The sequence below is a fragment of the Schistocerca piceifrons genome, chromosome 7, assembly GCF_021461385.2.
Source record: "Schistocerca piceifrons isolate TAMUIC-IGC-003096 chromosome 7, iqSchPice1.1, whole genome shotgun sequence".
NCBI classification, from domain to species: Eukaryota; Metazoa; Arthropoda; class Insecta; order Orthoptera; family Acrididae; genus Schistocerca; species Schistocerca piceifrons.
This window is the reverse complement of record NC_060144.1, coordinates 550,681,874-550,706,012: the sequence shown is the minus strand read 5'-3', so window position 1 is coordinate 550,706,012 and position 24,139 is coordinate 550,681,874. Positions and strand designations below refer to the sequence as shown.

The 24,139-nt window shown below is 44.0% G+C and overlaps 1 protein-coding gene across 1 annotated transcript in view; it reads right to left on the bottom strand.

Moving 5' to 3' along the window:
* LOC124805061 (carbonic anhydrase-related protein 10-like) overlaps positions 1-24,139 on the bottom strand; it is a 392,918-nt gene that overhangs the window by 112,446 nt on the left and 256,333 nt on the right. The window contains exons 4-5 of the mRNA XM_047265485.1: positions 4,283-4,419; positions 2,013-2,204 (exon numbers count right to left, since the gene is read on the bottom strand). Coding sequence (XP_047121441.1) covers positions 2,013-2,204; positions 4,283-4,419 — 329 coding nt within the window. The remainder of the gene's footprint in view (positions 1-2,012; positions 2,205-4,282; positions 4,420-24,139) is intronic.

Below are 24,139 nucleotides of genomic sequence, written 5' to 3'. Positions count from 1 at the left end.
CACACACACACACACACACACACACACAAATTTTATAATATTTATAAATAGCAACCAAGAGCGATGCGCGAAGCATTCAACCAATACCACCGTCATACCTTAGCAAAAGATCTTGCTGAAAACCCAAGGAAATTCTGGTCTTACGTAAAATCGGTAAGCGGGTCGAAGGCTTCCATCCAGCCTGGCAACGGAAGACAGCGAAACGAAAGCTGAAATTTTAAATTTAGCATTTGAGAAATCTTTCACGCAGGAGGATCGTACAAACATACCGCCGTTTGAGTCTCGTACAGATTCTCGTATGGAGGACATAGTGATAGATATCCATGGGGTTGTGGAGCAGCTGAATGGGTTGAAAAAAAAATAAATCACCACGTCCTGATGGGTTTCCAGTACGGTTTTACAGAGAGTACTATACTTCATTGGCTCCTTACTTAGCTTGCAATTATCGCGAATCTCTTGCCCAACGTAAAGTCCCGAGCGACTGCAAAAAAGCGCAGGTGACGCTTGTATATAAGAAGGGTAGAAGGACGGATCCTCAAAATTACAGACCAATTTCCTTAACATCGGTATGTTGCAGGATTCTCGAACATATTCTCAGTTCGAATATAGTGAATTTCCTTGAGACAGAGAAGTTGCTGTCCATGCATCAGCAGGGCTTTAGAAAGCATCGCTCCTGCGAAACGCAACTCGCCCGTTTTTCACAAGATATGTTGCGAACCATGGATGAAGGGTATCAGACGGATGCCATATTCCTTGACTTCCGGGAAGCTTTTGACTCGGTGCCCCATTGCAGACTCCTAACTAAGGTACGAGCTTATGGGATTGGTTCCCAAGTATGTGACTGACTAGAAGACTTCTTAAGTAATAGAACCCAGTAAGTTGTACTCGATGGTGCGTGTTCATCGGAGGTAAGTGTATCATCTGAGGTGCCCCAGGGAAGTGTGGTAGGTCCGCTGTTGTTTTCTATCTACATAAATGATCTTTTGGATAGGGTGGATGGCAATGTGCGGCTGATTGCTGATGATGCTGTGGTGTACGGGAAGGTGTCGTCGTTGAGTGACTGTAGGAGGATACAAGATGACTTGGACAGGATTTGTGATTGTGTAAGGAATGGCAGCTAATACTAAATATAGATAAACGTAAATTAATGCAGATGAATAGGAAAAAGAACCCCGTAATGTTCGAATACTCCATTAGTAGTGTAGCTACTGACACACTCACGTCGATTAAATATTTGGGCGTAACATGGCAGAGCGATATGAAGTGGGACAAGCATGTAATGTCAGTTGTGGGGAAGGCGGGTAGTCGTCTTCGGTTCATTGGTAGAACTTTGGGAAGATGTGGTTCATCTGTAAAGGAGACCGCTTACAAAACACTAATACGACCTATTCTTTAGTACTGCTCGAGCGTTTGGCATACCTATCAGTTCGGATTGAGGGAGGACATAGAAGCAATTCAGTGGCGGGTTGCTAGATTTGTTACTGATAGGTTTGATCATCACGCGAGTGTTACGGAAATGCTTCAGGAACTCGGGTGGGAGCCTCTAGAGGAAAGGAGGCGTTATTTTCGTGAATCGCTGCTGAGGAGATTTGGAGAACCAACACTTGAGGCTGATTGCAGTAACATTTTACTGCCGCCGACTTACATTTCGCGGAAAGACCACAAAGATAAGTTAAGATAGATTAGGGCTCGTACAGAGGCATATAGGCAGTCACTTTTCCTCGTTCTATTTGGGAGTGGAACGGGGAGAGAAGATGCTAGTTGTGGTACGAGGTACCCTCCGCCACGCACCGTATGGTGGATTGCGGAGTATGTATGTAGATGTAGCTGTAGATGTAGATGTAGAAGATTACGGCTCGTGATACATGGAGTCATTTACGAAATATTCAAAGTATCAGATGTAAATTATTGAGTGTTTCAGTATCGGTCTCAGGATGAAAGTATTGATGCCAACAAGTATGGATACCTTTAAGCGTGTCCCTAAGTTGGCCTGACCATTCGGCCGCACTTACCTCTCCTGGGAAGGTGTAGCCGTGGATGCGGTGCTCGGAGCCGTGCATGTTGTCACCGCCGTAGTGGAAGTACATCTCCTCGAACTGGTAGCGGTAGGCGAGCGGGCCGCCAGAGATGTTGACGGGGTGCTTGGAGTTCTTGTCCACCGTGAACATCAGCGTCTGGCCCGTGTTGCGTAGCGTACCGCTCACCTGCCAACCGAAGTGGGACACATAACTGCAGTCGATACCTCTGTCCGCGACCTTCCTAAGCACAAGTGAAGCTTAGAAGGTAGGAGGCGAGGTACTGCGGAAGTAAAATTGAGGACGGATCGTGAGTCGTGCTTGGTAGCTCAGTTGGTTTTTCTCCGCTCAGGGAGTGGGTATTGTGTTTTCGTAAGCTAAACGCCGGCACAGTAGCTCAGCGTGTTCGGTCAGAGGGTTAGCTGCCCTCTGTAATAAAATAAACTGAGTTAACCGATCAACGACGAACTTAAACGGGTGTCTTACGACGTCCGCCCCTAGAAAATGCCACGAACGAAAGCGAACAAAATTAGATTAAAAGAAAATTTTTAAAAATCTGATCCGTTCTTATATTTTAAAAAAGTTGGTAGAACACTTGCCCGCGAGAGTCTCGGTCCGCCAGACAGTATTAATCTGCCAGGAAGTATCAAATCAGCGCACATTCAACTGCAGAGTGAAAATTTCATTCTAGAAAGATTGTAGTTTATGAAATACTGTTGATACGTGGAGGATAGAGGCTTCTTTACAGTGTCCAGCGCACGTCATTTCTATGATTCATGGCCATCCATCACCATTCCAGTCGAAAGATAAGATGACTTCCATTAATACGATATATTTGAAACCTTTACTTGTCATTTGGTTATCATTACTACAACATGTAAATGCAGTAAATTATCGCTATATTTATCATAATTATTGTTAACTGTATTCTCTCTTCAAATTTATTTCTTAATTCTTAAATATCATAATTTACAGTTTTATTGTTCTACTCAATCTGTCCGAATATCTTTCAGATGTGCTGTGACACGTTATGATGCTTCGTCCTTGAAACAACGGAGAGACTGAATTAAAATGAAATAATTATGTTGTGTAAAATGTGACTGCAATCAAGTGAAATATAAACATGATTCCTTTCTTTGCAGGTTCGTTTTGGTCGGTATAAGCAACACAGTATGTTATCAAGAATTGGAGACATGAAAACTTCGACAAGAATCAGATTTAATATCTTAAATTAAAATAAAAATATTGAATTTAACACATCTTTGACTTCATAAATCAATCAAAGACAACTGGAATGTGACTATTAATGTGTCCAAAAGCGCCGTTAATGCAAATAATAGGAATCCATGGATTCAGATGTGGTGAAGATAACCTTGTAAAATCAAAGAGTTGCTTTATAGAGCGTAGTTACAACTTCATGCGGATTTAAGTAATGAACCATAACTCCTATACCTGGCCTATTAACAGATTTAATTCAAAATCAAAACCGATAAATATGTCGAAATTATTGATAAGACACATGCTATCATAATCTGTTTTCTATTTGAGAACTGTAACAAAGGAAGAGGTAAACTCTCAGAAAACGCTTCACTCTGTTAATACAAGGCAGTAAGTGCTACAAAAATAACACTAACAAGTTACTGAATAAAAGTTCTTGTATGTTCATCCTTCTGATTGTAAGTTTGAGGAACTGTCCTTACGAAATTATCTATTGCATGGATACTAGTGTCGGTGCTTGAGTGCGCTATCTTCAGCCCTTGACTGACGCTGAGGAGGTTAACTCCAGTCGTATACACGATGCATCAGTGGCTAACATCTATGAACTGGTTTCCGTAGACTGCCTGTAACAATGATGTTATGTCCCGAAGCAGTAACTACTTGATGGTTGGAGATACAAAATTGTTGTTACAGGTAGTCCCTGAACATTCTCAAAATCAAAGAGGTACAGAAGTTAATTTTGCATACCTGAGATTTAAGTAAGGCGATGTTTCGAGTATTTCTGAGGGCAAATGACGCACAACCCAAATTCATTGGTGCACGACATTTGGTACAGTTATCTTGTTGCTATCAAATGGCGGTGATGGTGGTGGTGAGGGGGCTGTGGTTAATATGAGAGCATGACGGTTCACGTTTATTGACCTTCAGCTGTCACCCACTGTCAGTTTTGGTTACCTTAATACATCGCTTCTTTGGTAACATTGTTCACGAAAGAACTTGGGAATAACGAGTGAAGTCAGACACTAGCACTGCCTTCGCGCCATAGCTACCTGCCGCTTGTCGATGTGCAGCGGCCGAAGAAGGGGGTCGAACAGCAGCTTGTCCGGGTCCACGTCGATGGGCGACTGCCGCCGACCCTTGCTGCACAGCGTCCACTGCGGGTTGATGAGGCCCCAGAACGCCGGTCCTGCAGGAGAAACAAATAAAAGGTATTGCTCACTTCTGTCTGCCACGTCCTCAACTGGCACTCACGAGGCTACTTGTAAGCTCTCTTTCTACTGAGGCTTAAACCAGAGGCTCAGACGATTCTGCGGAGATCTGGGGTGCAAATTCCTCGACCTCCGCTATCGGGTGGAGAAATATAGGGCCCCCTGAGTAGGTCAGGCGTGCACTACACGCAGGAAGCGGCTACAAGGGTAGCGGAGTACGTGTGGAGTGCACATGTGGGGTTTTTAGGTTAGAGAATTCCCTCCCTAGGCCCGACAAGACGCCTCCTGAGACTCGGCAAGGTAGGAGTAGGCAAACTGCAACAGGGAATAACAATATTAATCTGCCAATAGTAAACTGCAGGAGCGTCTATAGAAAGGTCCCAGAACTGCTCTCATTAATAAACGGTCACAATGCCCACATAGTACTAGGGACAGAAAGTTGGCTGAAACCAGACGTAAACAGTAATGAAATCCTAAACTCAGAATGGAATGTATACCGCAGAGACAGGCTGGACAGTGAAGGGGGAGGCGTGCTTATAGCGATAAGAAGTGCAATAGTATCGAAAGAAATTGACGGAGATCCGAAATGTGAAATATTTTCGTGAAGGTCACGGATAAAGCAGGCTCAGACATGGTAATTGGATGTCTCTATAGGCCCCCTGGCTCAGCAGCTGTTGTGGCTGAGCACCTGAAGGATAATTTGGAAAATATTTCGAGTAGATTTCCCCACCATGTTATAGTTCTGGTTGGAGATTTTAATTTGCCGGATATAGACTGGGAGACTCAAACGTTCACAATGGGTGGCAGGGACAAAGAATCTAGTGAAATTTTTTTAAGTGCTTTATCTGAAAACTACCTTGAGCAGTTAAACAGAGAACCGACTCGTGGCGATAACACATTAGACCTTCTGGTGACAAACAGACCCGAACTATTTGAAACAGTTAACGCAGAGCAGGGAATCAGCGATCATAAAGCGGTTACTGCATCGATGATTTCAGCCGTAAATAGAAATATTAAAAAAGGTAGGAAGACTTTTCTGTTTAGCAAAAGTGACAAAAACCAGATTTCAGAGTACCTGATGGCTCAACACAAAAGTTTTGTCTCAGGTACAGATAGTGTTGAGGATCAGTGGACAAAGTTGAGAACCATCGTACAATATGTGTTAGATGAGTATGTACTAATCAAGATTGTAAGAGATGGAAAAGAGCCACCGTGGTACAACAACCGAGTTAGAAAAATGCCGCGGAAGCAAAGGGAACTTCACAGCAAACATAAACATAGCCAAAGCCTTGGAGACAAACAAAAATTACGCGAAGTGAAATGTAGTGCGAGGAGGACTATGCGAGAGGCGTTCAATGAATTCGAAAGTAAAGTTCTATATGCTGACTTGGCAGAAAATCCTAAGAAATTTTGGTCTTATGTCAAAGCGGTAGGTGGATCAAAACAAAATGTCCAGACACTCTGTGATCAAAATGGTACTGAAACAGAGGATGCCAGACTGAAGGCCGAAATACTAAATGTCTTTTTCCAAAGCTGTTTCACAGAGGAAGACTGCACTGTAGTTCCTTCTCTAGATTGTCGCACAGATGACAAAATGGTAGATATCGAAATAGACGACAGAGGGATAGAGAAACAATTAAAATCGCTCAAAAGAGGAAAGGCAGCTGGATCTGATGGGATACCAGTTCGATTTTACACAGAGTACGCGAAGGAACTTGCCCCCCCCCCCCCCTTCTTCCAGTGGTGTATCGTAGGTCTCTAGAAGAGCGTAGTGTTCCAAAGGATTGGAAAAGGGCACAGGTCATCCCCGTTTTCAAGAAGGAACGTCGAACAGATGTGCAGAACTATAGACCTATATCTCTAACGTCTATCAGTTGTAGAATTTTGGAACACGTATTATGTTCGAGTATAATTATTTTTCTGGAGACTAGCAATATACTCTATAGGAATCAGCACGGGTTTCGAAAAAGACGGTCGTGTGAAACCCAGCTCGCGCTATTCGTCCACGAGACTCAGAGGGCCATAGACACGGGTTCCCAGGTAGATGCCGTTTTTCTTGACTTCCTCAAGGCGTTCAATACAGTTCCCCACAGTCGTTTAATGAACAAAGTAAGAGCATATGGACTATCAGACTAACTGTGTGATTGTATTGAAGAGTTTCTAGATAATAGAACGCAGCATGTCATTCTCAATGGAGAGAAGTCTTCCGAGTAAGTGTGATTTCAGGTATGCCGCAGGGGAGTGTCGTAGGACCGTTGCTATTCACATTATACATAAATGAACTTGTGGATGACATCGGAAGTTCACTGACCCTTTTGCGGATGATGCTGTGGTATATCGAGAGGTTATAACAATAGAAACATGTACTGAAATGCAGAAGGATCTGCAGCGAATTCACGCATGGTGCAGAGAATGGCAATTGAATCTGAATGTAGACAAGTGTAATGTGCTGCTAATACGTAGAAAGAAATATCCCTTATCATTTAGCTACAATATAGCAGGTCAGCAACTGGAAGCAGTTAATTCCATAAATTATCTAGGAGTACGCATTAGGAGTGATTTAAAATGGAATGATCATATAAAGTTGATCGTCGGTAAAGCAGATGCTAGACTGAGATTCATTGGAATAATCCTAAGGAAATGCAGTCCGAAAACAAAGGAAGTAGCTTACAGTACGCTTGTTCACCCACTGCTTGAATTCTGCTCAGCAGTGTGGGATCCGTACCAGATAGGGTTGATAGAAGAGATAAAGAAGATCCAACGAAGAGCAGCGCGCTTCGTTACAGGATCATTTAGTAATCGCGAAAGCGTTACGGAGGTGATAGATAAACTCCAGTGGAAGACTCTGCAGGAGAGACGCTCAGTAGCTCTGTACGGGCTTTTGTTGAAGTTTCGAGAACGTACATTCACCGAAGAGTCAAGCGATAAATTGCTCCCTCCTACGTATTTCTCGCGAAGAGACCGTGAGGATAAAATCAGAGAGATTAGTACCAACACAGAGGCATACCGACAATCCTTCTTTCCACGAACAATACGAGACAGCAATAGAAGGGAGAGCCGATAGATACTCCAGGTACCCTCCGCCACACACCGTCAGGTGGCTTGCGGAGTATGGATGTAGATGTAGATGTAGATGAACAATAAGTTTTAATCCAGCAACTCACGAAAGAGCTCTCATTACGAACGTTTTTCGTTATACAATATACACGAGTAATGGTTTGATGTCGTTTATGTAAAAAACAAATGATACCAACGGCAATACTAAATACCCAACATATGGCTGTGATTATACAGGACGTTAAAGAAACCATCCCACATTTCAGGGTATGATAGTGTGCCTCAAAACAAGACAAAAATGTGATATAACCATGAGTCTTATCAAGCTACGTTCTGACATGTGACATGTGATCACGTGTTCATAGGAAGCGTTCTTGTCAGCCATGGCAATGCATTATCCGTCTTCTACGGACAACTACCTGATAATTAATGTTAATTACAACTCCTGACATGGAACACTGTGAATATGTGGTTGCGGATATGAGCACCGTTGTTGCACTCGCGCTACATGTCATACTAGGGTCAACAGCGTGCTTCAATATCGAAATAAACATTATTTGGCTCAATAGTCTGCGGTGAGTAGATCCGTTTACTTTGTATGGATTGTACTGAAGTCTCCTTACATGTGTTTACGTTTGGGTACATTTCTCCTAACTCCGGGTGTGTACCGCGATGTTTTTCGTGCTTACAAGTCACGTTTGAAGTAGGAGGGTTGTTCAGTAAGTAACGCCCCACATTAAAAAAAAAACCATTAATACACATTGACAAACGTCGTTGTTAGTGCTTCACATTTGACATTTGTTCTTTGCGCCGGTGATGTTTCGAACCGTTTTGGCGGATGGCAGGGCCGCGGAACAGCGTCAAAACAGTTTCTACATACGACTCACGTTACAAGCAGCGTGCTGTTATTGAATTCTTGTGAGCAGAAAAAGAAACCGTGGTGAACATCCATAAACGTTTGTGTACAGCGTATGGCGATGCTGTAGTTGGTAGGAGTACTGTTGTACGATGGGTAAAGAAAGTTACAGCCTCAGGAAATGCAGAATTGCATGGATAGGGACTGCAACTGCTGTGTTCGGATGCAGGCTGAGTTGGCATCCCTTCGCTCCCAGCTTCAGGCAGTGTTGGCTTCGGTCACACAGCTTGAGGCTGTTGCCAATGGGCATCACTGTGGGGGTCGGGATGGGGGTTTGTCGGGGACGGCCAGCTCGTCCCACGCATCCCCTGATCGGACTACGACTGTGGTTGCTCGGGATACTGCCCGCATTGAGGCTGATCCCTCACCTGTGGTAGAGTGGGAGGTCGTTTCAAGGTGTGGCAGGGGGCGAAAGACATTCCGGAGGGCTGAACGGAAAGCCTCTCCAGTTTGTCTGACGAACCGGTTTCAGGCTCTGTCTCAGGCTGATACTGATCTTCGGCCTGACATGGCTGCTTGTCCTGTTCCAGAGGTTGCCCCTCAGTCTGCAAGATCCGGGCAGTCGCAGAGGGTGGGCTTACTGGTAGTTGGGAGCTCCAACGTCAGGCGCGTAATGGGGCCCCTTAGGGAAATGGCAGCAAGAGAGGGGAAGAAAACCAATGTGCACTCCGTGTGCATACCGGGGGGAGTCATTCCAGATGTGGAAAGGGTCCTTCCGGATGCCATGAAGAGTACAGGGTGCACCCATCTGCAGGTGGTCGCTCATGTCGGCACCAATGATGTGTGTCGCTATGGATCGGAGGAAATCCTCTCTGGCTTCCGGCGGCTATCTGATTTGGTGAAGACTGCCAGTCTCGCTAGCGGGATGAAAGCAGAGCTCACCATCTGCAGCATCGTCGACAGGACTGACTGCGGACCTTTGGTACAGAGCCGAGTGGAGGGTCTGAATCAGAGGCTGAGACGGTTCTGTGACCGTGTGGGCTGCAGATTCCTCGACTTGCGCCATAGGGTGGTGGGGTTTCGGGTTCCGCTGGATAGGTCAGGAGTCCACTACACACAACAAGCGGCTACACGGGTAGCAGGGGTTGTGTGGCGTGGGCTGGGCGGTTTTTTAGGTTAGATGGCCTTGGGCAAGTACAGAAAGGGCAACGGCCTCAACGGGTGCGGGGCAAAGTCAGGACATGCGGGGACCAAGCAGCAATCGGTATTGTAATTGTCAACTGTCGAAGCTGCGTTGGTAAAGTACCGGAACTTCAAGCGCTGATAGAAAGCACCGAAGCTGAAATCGTTATAGGTACAGAAAGCTGGCTTAAGCCAGAGATAAATTCTGCCGAAATTTTTACAAAGGTACACACGGTGTTTAGAAAGGATAGATTGCATGCAACCGGTGGTGGAGTGTTCATCGCAGTTAGTAGTAGTTTATCCTGTAGTGAAGTAGAAGTGGATAGTTCCTGTGAATTATTATGGGTGGAGGTTACACTAAACAACCGAACTAGGTTAATAATTGGCTCCTTTTACCGACCTCCCGACTCAGCAGCATTAGTGGCAGAACAACTGAGAGAAAATTTGGATTACATTTCACATAAATTTTCTCAGCATGTTATAGTCTTAGGTGGAGATTTCAATTTACCAGATATAGAATGGGACACTCAGATGCTTAGGACGGGTGGTAGGGACAGAGCATCGAGTGACCTTATACTGAGTGCACTATCCGAAAATTACCTCGAGCAATTAAACAGAGAACCGACTCGTGGAGATAACATCTTGGACCTACTGATAACAAACAGACCCGAACTTTTCGAATCTGTATGTACAGAACAGGGAATCAGTGATCATAAGGCCGTTGCAGCATCCCTGAATATGGAAGTTAATAGGAATATAAAAAAAGGGAGGAAGGTTTATCTGTTTAGCAAGAGTAATAGAAGGCAGATTTCAGACTACCTAACAGATCAAAACGAAAATTTCTGTTCCGACACTGACAATGTTGAGTGTTTATGGAAAAAGTTCAAGGCAATCGTAAAATGCGTTTTAGACAGGTACGTGCCCAGTAAAACTGTGAGGGACGGGAAAAACCCACCGTGGTACAACAACAAAGTTAGGAAACTACTGCGAAAGCAAAGAGAGCTCCACTCCAAGTTTAAACGCAGCCAAAACCTCTCAGACAAACTGAAGCTAAACGATGTCAAAGTTAGCGTAAGGAGGGCTATGCGTGAAGCGTTCATTGAATTCGAAAGTAAAATTCTATGTACCGACTTGACAGAAAATCCTAGGAAGTTCTGGTCTTACGTTAAATCAGTAAGTGGCTCGAAACAGCATATCCAGACACTACGGGATGATGATGGCATTGAAACAGAGGATGACACGCGTAAAGCTGAAATACTAAACACCTTTTTCCAAAGCTGTTTCACAGAGGAAGACCGCACTGCAGTTCCTTCTCTAAATCCTCGCACAAACGAAAAAATGGCTGACATCGAAATAAGTGTCCAAGGAATAGAAAAGCAACTGGAATCACTCAATAGAGGAAAGTCCACTGGACCTGACGGGATACCAATTCGATTCTACACAGAGTACGCGAAAGAACTTGCCCCCCTTCTAACAGCCGTGTACCGCAAGTCTCTAGAGGAACGGAGGGTTCCAAATGATTGGAAAAGAGCACAGATAGTCCCAGTCTTCAAGAAGGGTCGTCGAGCAGATGCGCAAAACTATAGACCTATATCTCTTACGTCGATCTCTTGTAGAATTTTAGAACATGTTTTTTGCTCGCGTATCATGTCATTTCTGGAAACCCAGAATCTACTATGTAGGAATCAACATGGATTCCGGAAACAGCGATCGTGTGAGACCCAACTCGCCTTATTTGTTCATGAGACCCAGAAAATATTAGATACAGGCTCCCAGGTAGATGCTATTTTTCTTGACTTCCGGAAGGCGTTCGATACAGTTCCGCACTGTCGCCTAATAAACAAAGTAAGAGCCTACGGAATATCAGACCAGCTGTGTGGCTGGATTGAAGAGTTTTTAGCAAACAGAACACAGCATGTTGTTATCAATGGAGAGACGTCTACAGACGTTAAAGTAACCTCTGGCGTGCCACAGGGGAGTGTTATGGGACCATTGCTTTTCACAATATATATAAATGACTTAGTAGATAGTGTCGGAAGTTCCATGCGGCTTTTCGCGGATGATGCTGTAGTATACAGAGAAGTTGCTGCATTAGAAAATTGTAGCGAAATACAGGAAGATCTGCAGCGGATAGGCACTTGGTGCAGGGAGTGGCAACTGACCCTTAACATAGACAAATGTAATATATTGCGAATACATAGAAAGAAGGATCCTTTATTGTATGATTATATGATAGCGGAACAAACACTGGTAGCAGTTACTTCTGTAAAATATCTGGGAGTATGCGTACGGAACGATTTGAAGTGGAATGATCATATAAAACTAATTGTTGGTAAGGCGGGTACCAGGTTGAGATTCATTGGGAGAGTGCTTAGAAAATGTAGTCCATCAACAAAGGAGGTGGCTTACAAAACACTCGTTCGACCTATACTTGAGTGTTGCTCATCAGTGTGGGATCCGTACCAGGTCGGGTTGACGGAGGAGATAGAGAAGATCCAAAGAAGAGCGGCGCGTTTCGTCACTGGGTTATTTGGTAACCGTGATAGCGTTACGGAGATGTTTAATAAACTCAAGTGGCAGACTCTGCAAGAGAGGCGCTCTGCATCGCGGTGTAGCTTGCTCGCCAGGTTTCGAGAGGGTGCGTTTCTGGATGAGGTATCGAATATATTGCTTCCCCCTACTTATACTTCCCGAGGAGATCACGAATGTAAAATTAGAGAGATTAGAGCGCGCACGGAGGCTTTCAGACAGTCGTTCTTCCCGCGAACCATACGCGACTGGAACAGGAAAGGGAGGTAATGACAGTGGCACTTAAAGTGCCCTCCGCCACACACCGTTGGGTGGCTTGCGGAGTATCAATGTAGATGTAGATGTAGATGTACATTCGTCGGTCGGCATTGCAAGTGCGTCTTCAGTGATCAAGACCAGGATGTTCAAGGAGATGCTCTCGACGGGTTCAACGAATGCTCACAGCGCACCACAATATTCAAAGAAAGGCCATCACATCTGAATTGTTGGAGCGTTTGGAGACCGACGGAGAGGCCTTTCTGTCACGGACCAATTTTGAAGATGGCGATAGCGTAAGTCATGCAGTGAAAACAGGGCTCTGCCTGTAGGACAAGAGCTTTTACCAGCAGGGAATACATGCTCTTCTACAACGTTGGCGTACGGCCATAGAACCCGGTGGAGACTGCTTAGAAGAACAGAACATGGACATGTTGATTTATATTGTCACTAAATTCTGACTTAACAATAAATACGTTCTATGAAAATAAATATGGGGCATTACTTATTGAACGACCCTCCTACATGTTATTGTGATGTTTCTGGTTCGGTACAACATGTTTTCTCTCTTACAGATACAAGTTAGCAATGGAGACCATTTATTCCACAAGAGAAATGGCAAACTAGATTTACTGTCATGGTTTAGCAAATAGAGTTAATCTGAGATACCGTAACCTGTACACTGAAGCACGCAGGGTACCATCTGTTGAGCTGTTCAGTCAATTGTTCTAGCGTCTTGGGGAAACAGGTTCCGTAGCACAGAACAAAGTAGATAGTTCTCACGCATCAAACGGAGGAGCTTATTCTAGATGGACTGGACACAATCTTGGAACTACGGTGTGACGAATAGCAGCAGCTGAAGGTGTTAGTCATCCTCTGGTCGCGGCGGTGCTCTATGATCAGTTGTCGTTTCTGAACCATGTAAATCGCGCCCAGCCCCTTACGGCACCAGACCATCCTGCCAGAGTGCAGTTCTGCCAATGGTTCTTGGAGCATAATCTCAGTTTGTCTCCAAGATATTGTTTCCTGATGAGGCGGGGGTTACAGGACATGGCGTTGTAAATTTCTACAATCTGCAGGTGTGGGCCGATGAAAAATCCCACAATGTATCGTTCAAGAAGCAAGGCGTCAAGTTCGATTCTCAGTGAGTGTATGTATAGGCGTTCTTTGCGATAAAGCAATAGGACCATATATGCTACCACAGAGATAAACCGGGGCTCGTTAGCACCGCTTTCTGAAGAAGGTACTGCCCATCTTGCCAGAGTATGTGCCATGTCAGGACAGACTACAGATATGGTACATGTATGACGGCGCACCAGCACATATTCTCTGTATTGTGCTTCGTCACCTGACGAGGACGTTTGAAAACCCGTGGATCGGCCGTGAAGGTCCCATATCTTGGCCTGCGCGTTCTCAAGGCCTACATCCACTAGATTTCTGATTATGGGGACATGGGGCACATGATGCCACACCAATAAACTATGTGCAGAAACTACACAAACATGTCTTCCCTGCATACCACCACATTCAGAACCAACCACGACGATTTCAAAGAGTCCGTGACTCCTTACACTGAAAGACAGAGACATTGACTGAGATGAATGTAAATCACGTTGATCACCTACTCTGGACTGGTCATATGTCAGAATGTATGCTTTGTGGGACCCATGGTTATAATAAATTTCTCTCTTGTTTTGATGGGTGCAATCATTCCATGAATTACTGCATACTTTTTTAAGACCCCTTACTTATATACACACTGCGTTCGTACCTTGGTCTCCCTGTATAATTTTGACATACTACTCTTTCTTCCATTACAAAACTGAAGCCTCAGGATACGCTCCACCGACCAATCCCTCCATCCACTCAAGTTGTGCAACAAATTAATTTTTTCCCAATTTTATTCAGTATGTCCTCATTAGTTGGTTGATCAAGCCAGCTAAGATTCGGCTCTATTATATAAACCACTTTTCAAAAGCTTCTAATCTCTTCTTGAATGACACATTCATCATCCACATTTGACTTTTGCTACAAGGTAAGGTATATCAAGAACTTTCAGGAATGTAAAAGTAAAAATGTAGCTACTATTTGTATTAATTACTCATAAATCATTTTAAATACTAATAACACAAAGGAAACACAAACATAAGAAAAACTGATTAACTTCTTGTAGCTGGGGTTGACAGTCATTTAACATTTTTAAAGGACAGCATGATCATCTTTGACTGTCAGCCCCAACTGCAAGAAGTGAATCAATTTCGCTATAAAGTCTCCACAAGGATTATTCGGACATTGAGGTCCCAGGGGTCGCGAAATTGAAACCACTGCGAAAAACCGATCAAGGTTGGCACAGACGTGCTGGGCAGTGTCCCCAGTACGCTCTTCGATCGCTTCATATCGCTTTTTTCAGTTCTGAGCATACAGTGAACACTTGAAGAAGCCTAGAAAGCAGCGTCTCCCTCCAAGTAGGGGTGTCTGCTGAGAGATTTCGCCTGATATTATGAAAATCCACACAACACGAGTGTCATGCATTTTCTTCTTTATGACAATTCTCGACCACACAGCACCGGAGCAATTATGACGCTCCTGCAGCGTTTTCAGTGGGAAGTGTTTGATCTGCCACTATACAGCACTGACGTGGCTGCCTCTGATACATATCTCTCCTCACATGTATGATGACAACATCTTGGCTAAGACAACGACCTTCAGACCAGTGTAGAGAAGTGGCGGACAGCACAGGCGACTTCCATCTAGGACGAGGGTATAGGAAAGTTGGTACAACGCTACGACAAATGTCTCAGTCGGGGGGGGGGGGGGGGGGGGCGACTATGTACAGTAGTTGCTGAAAGGTAGCTAAATTTTGCAAATAAAACATTTTTGATTTTCACTGTTGTATCCATTTTGCAAAAGACAGGACCGTACTTCTCGAATAACGCTCGCAGTTCCATTCCGTTCTTAGACTTTTTTTACAATAAATAATTAGACAAACCATACAATCATGTATTGGAAAATTATTGGCATACATGTTTTATAAGACATTATCTAGTATATGAAGATGGTATCTGTTCTTTCGGACATGTCCGACGGAACAGATACTATCTTCATATACTTAAGGCTAACTGGCCATTGACTTTCTTCTTCTGTGGTGGATGCACACGAATTGCCTGAACTCTTACGCGACTCGGTCAGATTGTCTGCCGTGAGTAATAAGTGTAATGGGCAGGGGCACTACGAACGTAATGTGTGGGCATTAATTTGGGAATGTGGGTCTCACGGGGAGCGTGCAAGGGATAAGTCCCTGCAGTCGCACTATCCTCTGATTCTCTGAGCCCTCAGTGGGTCAGATGCATAGAACGTCTGCCGTGTAAACACATCCCGTGTTCGAGTCCCGGTCGGAGCACACATTTTCTACTGTCCCCGTTGATGTGTATATACGCCTGTCGACAGCATAGGGTCTTGATTTAATTGTTGTTGTTGTGGTCTTCAGTCCTGAGACTGGTTTGATGCAGCTGTCCACGCTACTCTATCCTGTGCAAGCTTCTTCATCTCCCAGTACCTACTGCACCCTACATCCTTCTGAATCTGTTTAGTGCATTGATCACTTGGTCTCCCTCTACGATTTTTACCCTCTACGCTGTCCTCCAATACTAAATTGGTGATCCCTCAATGTCTCAGAACATGTCGTACCAACCGATCTGTGGTGTCACCGCCAGACACCACACTTGCTAGGTGGTAGCCTTTAAATCAGCCGCGGTCCGTTAGTATACGTCGGACCTGCGTGTCGCCACTGTCAGTGATTGCAGACCGAGCGCTGCCACACGGCAGGTCTAGAGAGACTTCCTAGCACTCGCCCCAGTTGTTCAGCCGACTTCGCTAGCGATGGTTCACTGACAAATTACGCTCCCATTTGCCGAGAGGATAGTTAGCATAGCCTTCAGCTACGTCATTTGCTAAGACCTAGCAAGGCGCCATTATCAATTGCTATTTATCTTGTGATGCATGTACCGTTAGGCCGATGTTCACCAATTATGGATTAAAGTTGAGTATTCCAACAGCTACGTACTTTATTTGCTAGACTCAACTCCTTTAACTGTTCCAGACCTCACGCCAGCCTGCGTGAGCTTAAACGCGTGCCTTTCGGTTTCCTCTCATAGTGACTTGGCTGTCTTGCCAAGTCACAACACGATCCCTACTTCTAGTCAAGTTGTGCCACAAGCTCCTCTTATCCCCAATTCTATTCAATACCTCCTCATTAGTTATGTGATCTACCCATCTAATCTTCAGCATTGTTATGTAGCACCACATTTCAAAAGCTTCTATTCTCTTTGATGTGTCGACAGAAGTGCCGATACAGTGTGGTTTGAGGAGACCGAAATGCACGCTATAAGCTCACCCAGGATGGCGTGAGGTCTGAAACAGGATACGTAATGAATGCTATAAAGAAAAGTACGTAGCTTCCGTAATACTTAACTTTAATCCATCATTTGTATACATCGTTCTTGATGAGACATGCTTCATACGATAACTATCAATTGCTATATCGCCTTGCTAGGTCGTAGCCATTGACTTAGCTGAAGGCTATGCTATCTATATTCTCGGCAAATGAGAGAGTCTCCGTCCGCGTAGTCGCTAGCAAAGTCGTCCGTACAACTGGGACGAGTGCTAGTAAGTCTCTCGAGACCTGCCGTGTGGTGGCGCTCGGTTTGCGATCACTGACAGTGGCGACACGCGGGTCCGACATGTACTAATGGACCGCGGCCGATTTAAAGCTACCACCTAGCAAGTGTGGTGTCTGGCGGTGACACCACACTCTTCTTGTCTAAGCTATTTATCGTCCACGTTTCACTTCCATAAATGGCTACACTCCAAACAAATACTTTCAGAAACGACTTCCTGCCACTTAAATCTATACTCGATGTTAACAAACTTCTCTTCTTCAGAAACGCTTTCCTTCCCATTGCCAGTCTACATTTTATATCCTCTCTACTTCGACCATCATCAGTTATTTTTCTCCCCAAATAGCATAACTCCTTTACTACTTTAAGTGTCTCATTTCCTAATTCCCTCGGCATCACCTGACTTAATTCGACTACATTCCGTTATCGTCGTTTTGCTTTTGTTGATGTTCATCTTGATTTAATTACCAATTCATTATCTAGTATGGTAGTCAAATGTGAACGATGTACATGTGGGACAAAGAGAATAGAATCTTCTCAAATGTGGTATTACGGACGAATATTGGGGATTAGATGGGTCAATTGAATAATTAATGAAGAGGTACTGTACAGAATTGAGAAAAAAGTTAATTTATGCCGCGACTGGCTGAAAAGTGGATCGGTTGATAAGATACGATGGTTGCCCAGAAAGTAAAGCACAACATTTTTTTTTCTTCAACAATTCTTTACTGAACATAACTCACGCAAAGGAATGGTCTTTTATTTTTCCACGTAATCTCTATCTCGTTCTATGATCTATCCTCCAGCGTGAAACAAGGCCGTGTATGCTATGTCCGCACCAACACTTGTCCTGGTGGCGGAGCCAGTGCTTCACTGTGTGGATCATCTCCTCATCGCCTCGAAATGTCTTCCACGAATGGCATCATTTAAAGGCCCAAACAAGTGGAAGCTCGCTGCCACACGTCAGATGTAACAGCCGTGGATGGTCTCCCCAACGTCTGCAAATCGTGGAGCTTCGCTGAACCGCATTCTGGTGGCCTCACCCAAGTGTCCAGCGACTAACTGCACTTCTGTCGACGGCAGATGCTCCATAGACTTTGCACAAGCGTTAGTGAACATTTCCCAAGGTTTATTTCCCTGCAGTGAGAAATTCAATGACGGCACGTTGCGTGTAACGTACATCACCTACAGACGCCATTTTGAAACTGTCCTGCAGCTACGCTATCTGCCGGAAGTGACGGAAACTTCGCGCGCTCACTCAGGAGACTTCAAAACATACGAGTAACGTTTCGCATTCGTAGCATTGTTTTCGGCTGAGAAAAAAAATGAGATGCGTTACTTTCTTTTCAACCCTCGTATATCCTGGGCCATCGAGGAATCATCAATACCGTAATGGGAGAAAGTGTAGGAGGTAAAAGTCGTAAAGGGAGACCGAAATTCTAATACAGTAAGTAGTTTAAAATGGCTGTAGGTTGCAGTTATAAGAAGAGGTGAAGAGGCCTGCACATGATGGAATACCTTGGAGAACAGCGTCATAACATACTCACATTGCACAGTACACCCAAATAATAGAATACCGCTTGTTAATACTGTGGAGAGCTTGTATTTTCACATTCCGTATATTTGAATACAATTGATCCTAATAAGTTCGTAGTACGTTCACACAGCAGGTGTTCCCCACTACATGCACGGGTACAGGTGGTCAACAATTTACGGTAGAAAACACGTCCAACAGTACTGAGTACGACGGCCATTACAACACCACATACCTGTTTAAATACTGTCATGTTTGAACCGGTTACTATAGAGTAATTATTACGAGGCGACGTAAAATAGACTACTGGCCATAAAAATTGCTACACCAAGAAGAAATGCAGATGATAAACGGGTATTCATTCGACAAATATATTATACTAGAACTGACATGTGATTACATTTTCACGCAATTTGGGTGCATAGATCCTGAGAAATCAGTACACAGAACAACCACCTGTGGCTGTAATAACCGCCTTGATACGCCTGGGCATTGAGTCAAACAGAGATTGGATGGCGTGTACTGGTACAGCTGCCCATGCGGCTTCAACACGATACCACACTTCATCAAGAATAGTGACTGGTGTATTGTGACGGACCAGTTTCTCGGCCACCATTGACCAGACGTTTTCAGTTGGTGAGAGATCTGGAGAATGTGCTGGCCACGGCAGCAGTCGAACATTTTCTGTATTCAGAAAGGCCCGTAGCGGAGCTGCAACGTGCGGTCGTGCATTATCCTGCTGAAATGTATTGTTTCGCAGGGATCGAATGAAGGGTAGAGCCACGGATCGTAACACATCTGAAATGTAACGACCACTGTTCAAAGTGCCGTCAATGCGAACAAGAGGAGACCGAGACGTGTAACCAATGGCACCCCATGCCATGACGCCGGGTGATACGCCAGTATGGCGATGACGAATACACGCTTCCAAAGTACATTCACCGTGATGTCGCCAAACACGGATGCGACCATCATGATTCTGTAAACAGAACCTGGATTCATCCGAAAAAATTACGTTTTACCATTCATGCACCCAGGTTCGTCGTTGAGTACATCATCGCAGGCGCTCCTGTCTGTGATGCAGCGTCAAGGGTAACCGCAGCCAAGGTCTCCGAACTGATAGTCCATGCTGCTGCAAACGTCGTCGGAACTGCTCGTGCAGATGGTTGTTGTCTTGCAAACGTCCCCATCTGTTGACTCAGGGATCGAGACGTGGCTGTACGATCCGTTACAGCCATGCGGATAAGATGCCTGTCATCTAGACTGCTAGTGGTACGAGGCCGTTGGGATCCAGCACGGCGTTCCGTATCACCCTCCTGAACCCACCGATTCCATATTCTGCTAACAGTCATTGGATCTCGACCAACACGAGCAACAATGTCGCGATACGATAAACCGCAATCGCGATAGGCTGCAACGCGGCCTTTATCAAAATCGGAAACGGGATGGTACGCTTTTCTCCTCCTTACACGAGGCATCACAACAACGTTACACCAGGCAACGCCGGTCGACTGCTGTTTGTGTATGAGAAATCGGTTGGAAACTTCCCTCATGTCAGCACGTTGTAGGTGTCGCCACCGGTGCCAACCTTGTGTGAATGCTCTGAAAAGCTAATCATTTGCATATCACAGCATCTTCTTCCTTTCGGTTAAATTTCGCGTCTGTAGCACGTCATCTTCGTGGTTTAGCAATTTTAATAGCCAGTAGTTTAGGTACAAAAGTTGTTGCCAGGGAAAAAAACATAGCACAGCAAGACTGGCAAGTTGTCGAAATAGGGTACATGTTTCGGTTTTTCTGCAGACATAGTTCTTCTGAGGAACGGATAACAGGTGCACCAGAGTGTAGGACTCAAATGTCGCAGTCGCTGGAGACGTACTCTGTTGTTGAAGTCCGTGGGAAATTTCTTGTGATCACACCTTCTAAATTGGGCACAGATTTATTGTGAAATTCTGAATATATATAAATGAAATCCAGTGTCGCGTGTTGCGGTAGTGAAATAGTCTGAAAATTTACCGAAGCTGCACAGAGGTGGGTGGTGCTGAACGGGGATGGAGCCACCGACATCGGCCACAGACGACAATGTGCCGACAGTGGAGGAACTGATTCGCGGCAGTCCACCTTTTCCAACGATGAGGGTGTACACACAGCGGTTTTCGAATGGCTCGCTGACGGAGGAGTGGATTTCTATGGTCGAGGAGTTGAACAACTGGTGCAAATTCCGACCGCTGTTTACACTTTGCAACTATACTGAAAGACAGTGTCATTTATGTGTCTCATTTTGAGGCGTAATGCAGCATTTATTGAAAGTAATTGACCTGCTACAACAAGGTGCAACTTCAAGTAACTTACAAGAATGCCGACAGGTGACACCTTAAAGAACCGCTGATGTATCGAAAGGACCACACCCTGCCATTTTCAAGGCAGTTTTTGCTCCTGTCCAAACATCGCCGGTTATTGTCTTCGTAAACCGGCTGCATTCTGGTAAGTTATTTGAACATTGCATACGAAAGGAGGAATTCGGATTTCACATTGCGTAACATATTATATGGCCCCCTGTGCTTCTGCGACGAAACACAATATATGTGTCATACAGTTAAAATATATTCCGTTTTTTTTCCTACAGACGTTACTCATATTGTGTCCGTTTTTGGATGGAATTGTATTTCAAACATAACGAAACCATAACACAAAGTCGTAACAATTTCACAATAATTTTCACACAAACGGCTGTAGAGAAGTTCATATTCGTGATGATTACAGTAGAGGTTATATATCAGCAAGTGCGCGTACGTTTTGTGTCGAGATGTGCAAAAGAAAATAGCGTACAAGCCTGATGAGCATCGACCTCGTAATAAGTTTCAGAGTTCTGAAATTGCGTTGTTAACTAATCGATGACCCATTTGCTACTAACGGGGACAAGAAAAGCGAACGTTATTCGCTGTAGTCCAGTCCCGACGCCAAGCATCATAACAGTTTCAGAAGCTGTAAACAGGTGGTACTGAAAAAATCAGGTACGGAATGAAACAGAGTTGAAATTTCCACGCAGTTGTTTGTTCAGAGACAAATGCTACAACTATGCTGGGTGACAACATCATAAACAATTGTTTTAATCAGACGCAGTTCACTACAATACAGAGATCTTTCGCTCTGCTGTGGCCTGTTTGCTGCTTATAATTTTCCGGAGATATTACAACTGTGTGCATTAAAACTAATGTTCTAACGCGGAACCTCACCTTTAGCGTCTGAGATACATTTTCGGCTGTTATGTGGACTCTTCACCTCTGAACTCACTAATAAAGTGATATTTTAAAAGCTATTGTTTAGATGTGTGTCCAAAGCAGCGCTTGGTTATGGCGAGTTTTAATCCGTAATTTCCACTTGAGTATGGGAATATGATGCAACCAATTTCACACGACCAAAATACAAGTCCAGAACATTTATCCGATTTTAGTGAAACAAAGAACAGATGCTTTGAGGATCGCAATGATTCAAGTACTGTATATGACTGCGTACCGAGGAAAATCTCTTCTTTCCTGAATGCAATTCGATATACACAGAGCACTGCTCGCTAGCTATTACAACATAATTGTGTTATTTTAGCCTGATAGTAATTAAGTAATTATTCAAATAAATATTGAGAATGTTGTCCCATTCTCTCATTTGAGCGTTCATTTGATACTGATAACACCAGAAAATTCCTATTAATTGCTGCCTCCGCCTGAGACGATATCTGCTTGGCTTCTACTACAATTACCGTGAACCTGTCCCCAAAGCACGTCCCGTTTGTCTTCGACAGCAGGAAGAAGATAGAAGAAAAATTATATTTCATTTAATAGAAGAAATTCAATACATTTTCTGTTTCCAGTAGGAACACGGGCAATAATGAGATTCAGCATTTAAACTTCAACTGAAGATAACATTAATACCGCATTTCACCTGGCAGCCTATTTGGTTTTCACAGTTCTCACTCATAAAGTAGAGGTCCACCCAGATTAAGAGGTAGGGCATGATATTTCATTTAAGTTTTACAGGAAGTCATGTAACATATGATACTGCATTTACAAAAGGTCAGAAACATGAAACATTACCGTGGAAAGAAGGGACGTTAGGATTGATGTCCCGTCGATGACGAGGTCATAACAGATGAACTCCAAGGTCGAATACCGAAAGGATGGAGAAGCAGATCTGACGTTTTGTTTTCAAAGGAACTAAACAAACATTTGGCTTAAGAAATTTAATAAAACCAGAGAAAATCTGAATCAGAATGGCCGAACGGTAAGTAGCCAGCTGTCCTTCCAGATATGAGTGCAGTACACTTCCACCACACTTTCTACATGTTCACAGGCATCGAAGGCTATATCTGTTGTCCCAAAATGGTAATCTTATAAAAACAATTACGTGCCCAGGATGTAACTGTAGCTTGACTGATACACTGAGCAGAGCTTTCAGCATGCGAAGTCAACATTGTTTCCAGGTAAACAGCGTGTTTCAGGTACCCAGTACCTCTACCATTGGGCTTCATGTAACCTACACCACCTTAAAACACTACGTGCAAGATTTTCATATTATCTCGCTCGATATGTGCAAAGTGTTAGTGCTAAAGAAAGAAAATGAAAGAGACATTTGTGTAGGAAATTAAATGTAGAGAAATTTTGTCCTGGGATGCGCTTCTGGTGGAGGCCATAGATTTCAAATTATTCAAAAAAATGTGTAATAGTTACCTTCAAAAGCGTTTTCCGTGACTAACTCGCAATCTGTGGCCCTAAGAGAAACTGTATCCCAGTACAAAAATTAAATACATTACATTTCCTACAAAAAGATCCTCTTCATTTTCCTGTAGGACTAATAGTTCGCACATGGGGAGCAAGCGAATACGAAAATCTTGCACATGGTATTTGAAGGCTCTGGGGCTGCATAAACCCTGCGGTAGTGGCAGCTCAATCACCCCACATAGCTAGTGGCATGTGATAAATCTGATGGAAAAGGCGGTAACCCTTACAGAGAGCAATTTCCCCAAATTTATGCGTTACAGCTCTTCAACAAAACTCCGACCTCTCCCTTTTAAAGCAACTGACTCTAATTTACTTGAATAAATAAATAACCGCAACAGCTGTGAGAAGAATTATTGATCTCCAGTTGATTCATTACTAGTTTCGTGACTGCTCTCGCGGCGGCTGTTGCCGTTATTTATTTATTCAAATGTATTTCTAAAGAGGGGGCTGACCCATTCACCAAGTGACCTGTCCCAAATTTATCCGTTACAGTACTTCAGCAATTACAGAAATAATCAACCTTCGATTGGCTACCAAGGGAGAGAACAGAGGATGAAACATGAAATAAATTATCGGAAATTTTGTTTCGAAATCATACTCACAGCATCAGTTTCCATTATACAGGGCAACTACAAACGATTCGTTTGTCTAGAGAGAGTTCTATATTTTCGAAAGTGTGACATGCATACATAAGACTGATGCATGAATAGAACCACAAACTGACCAACTTCGCATTGTGCAATTTACTAATGTTCCATGAGTGCCTGTTTAGTCACATGAAACACGTCCAAGCGATAGTCCATATCTTAAATAGCAATATCTTGTTCACAGTCATCA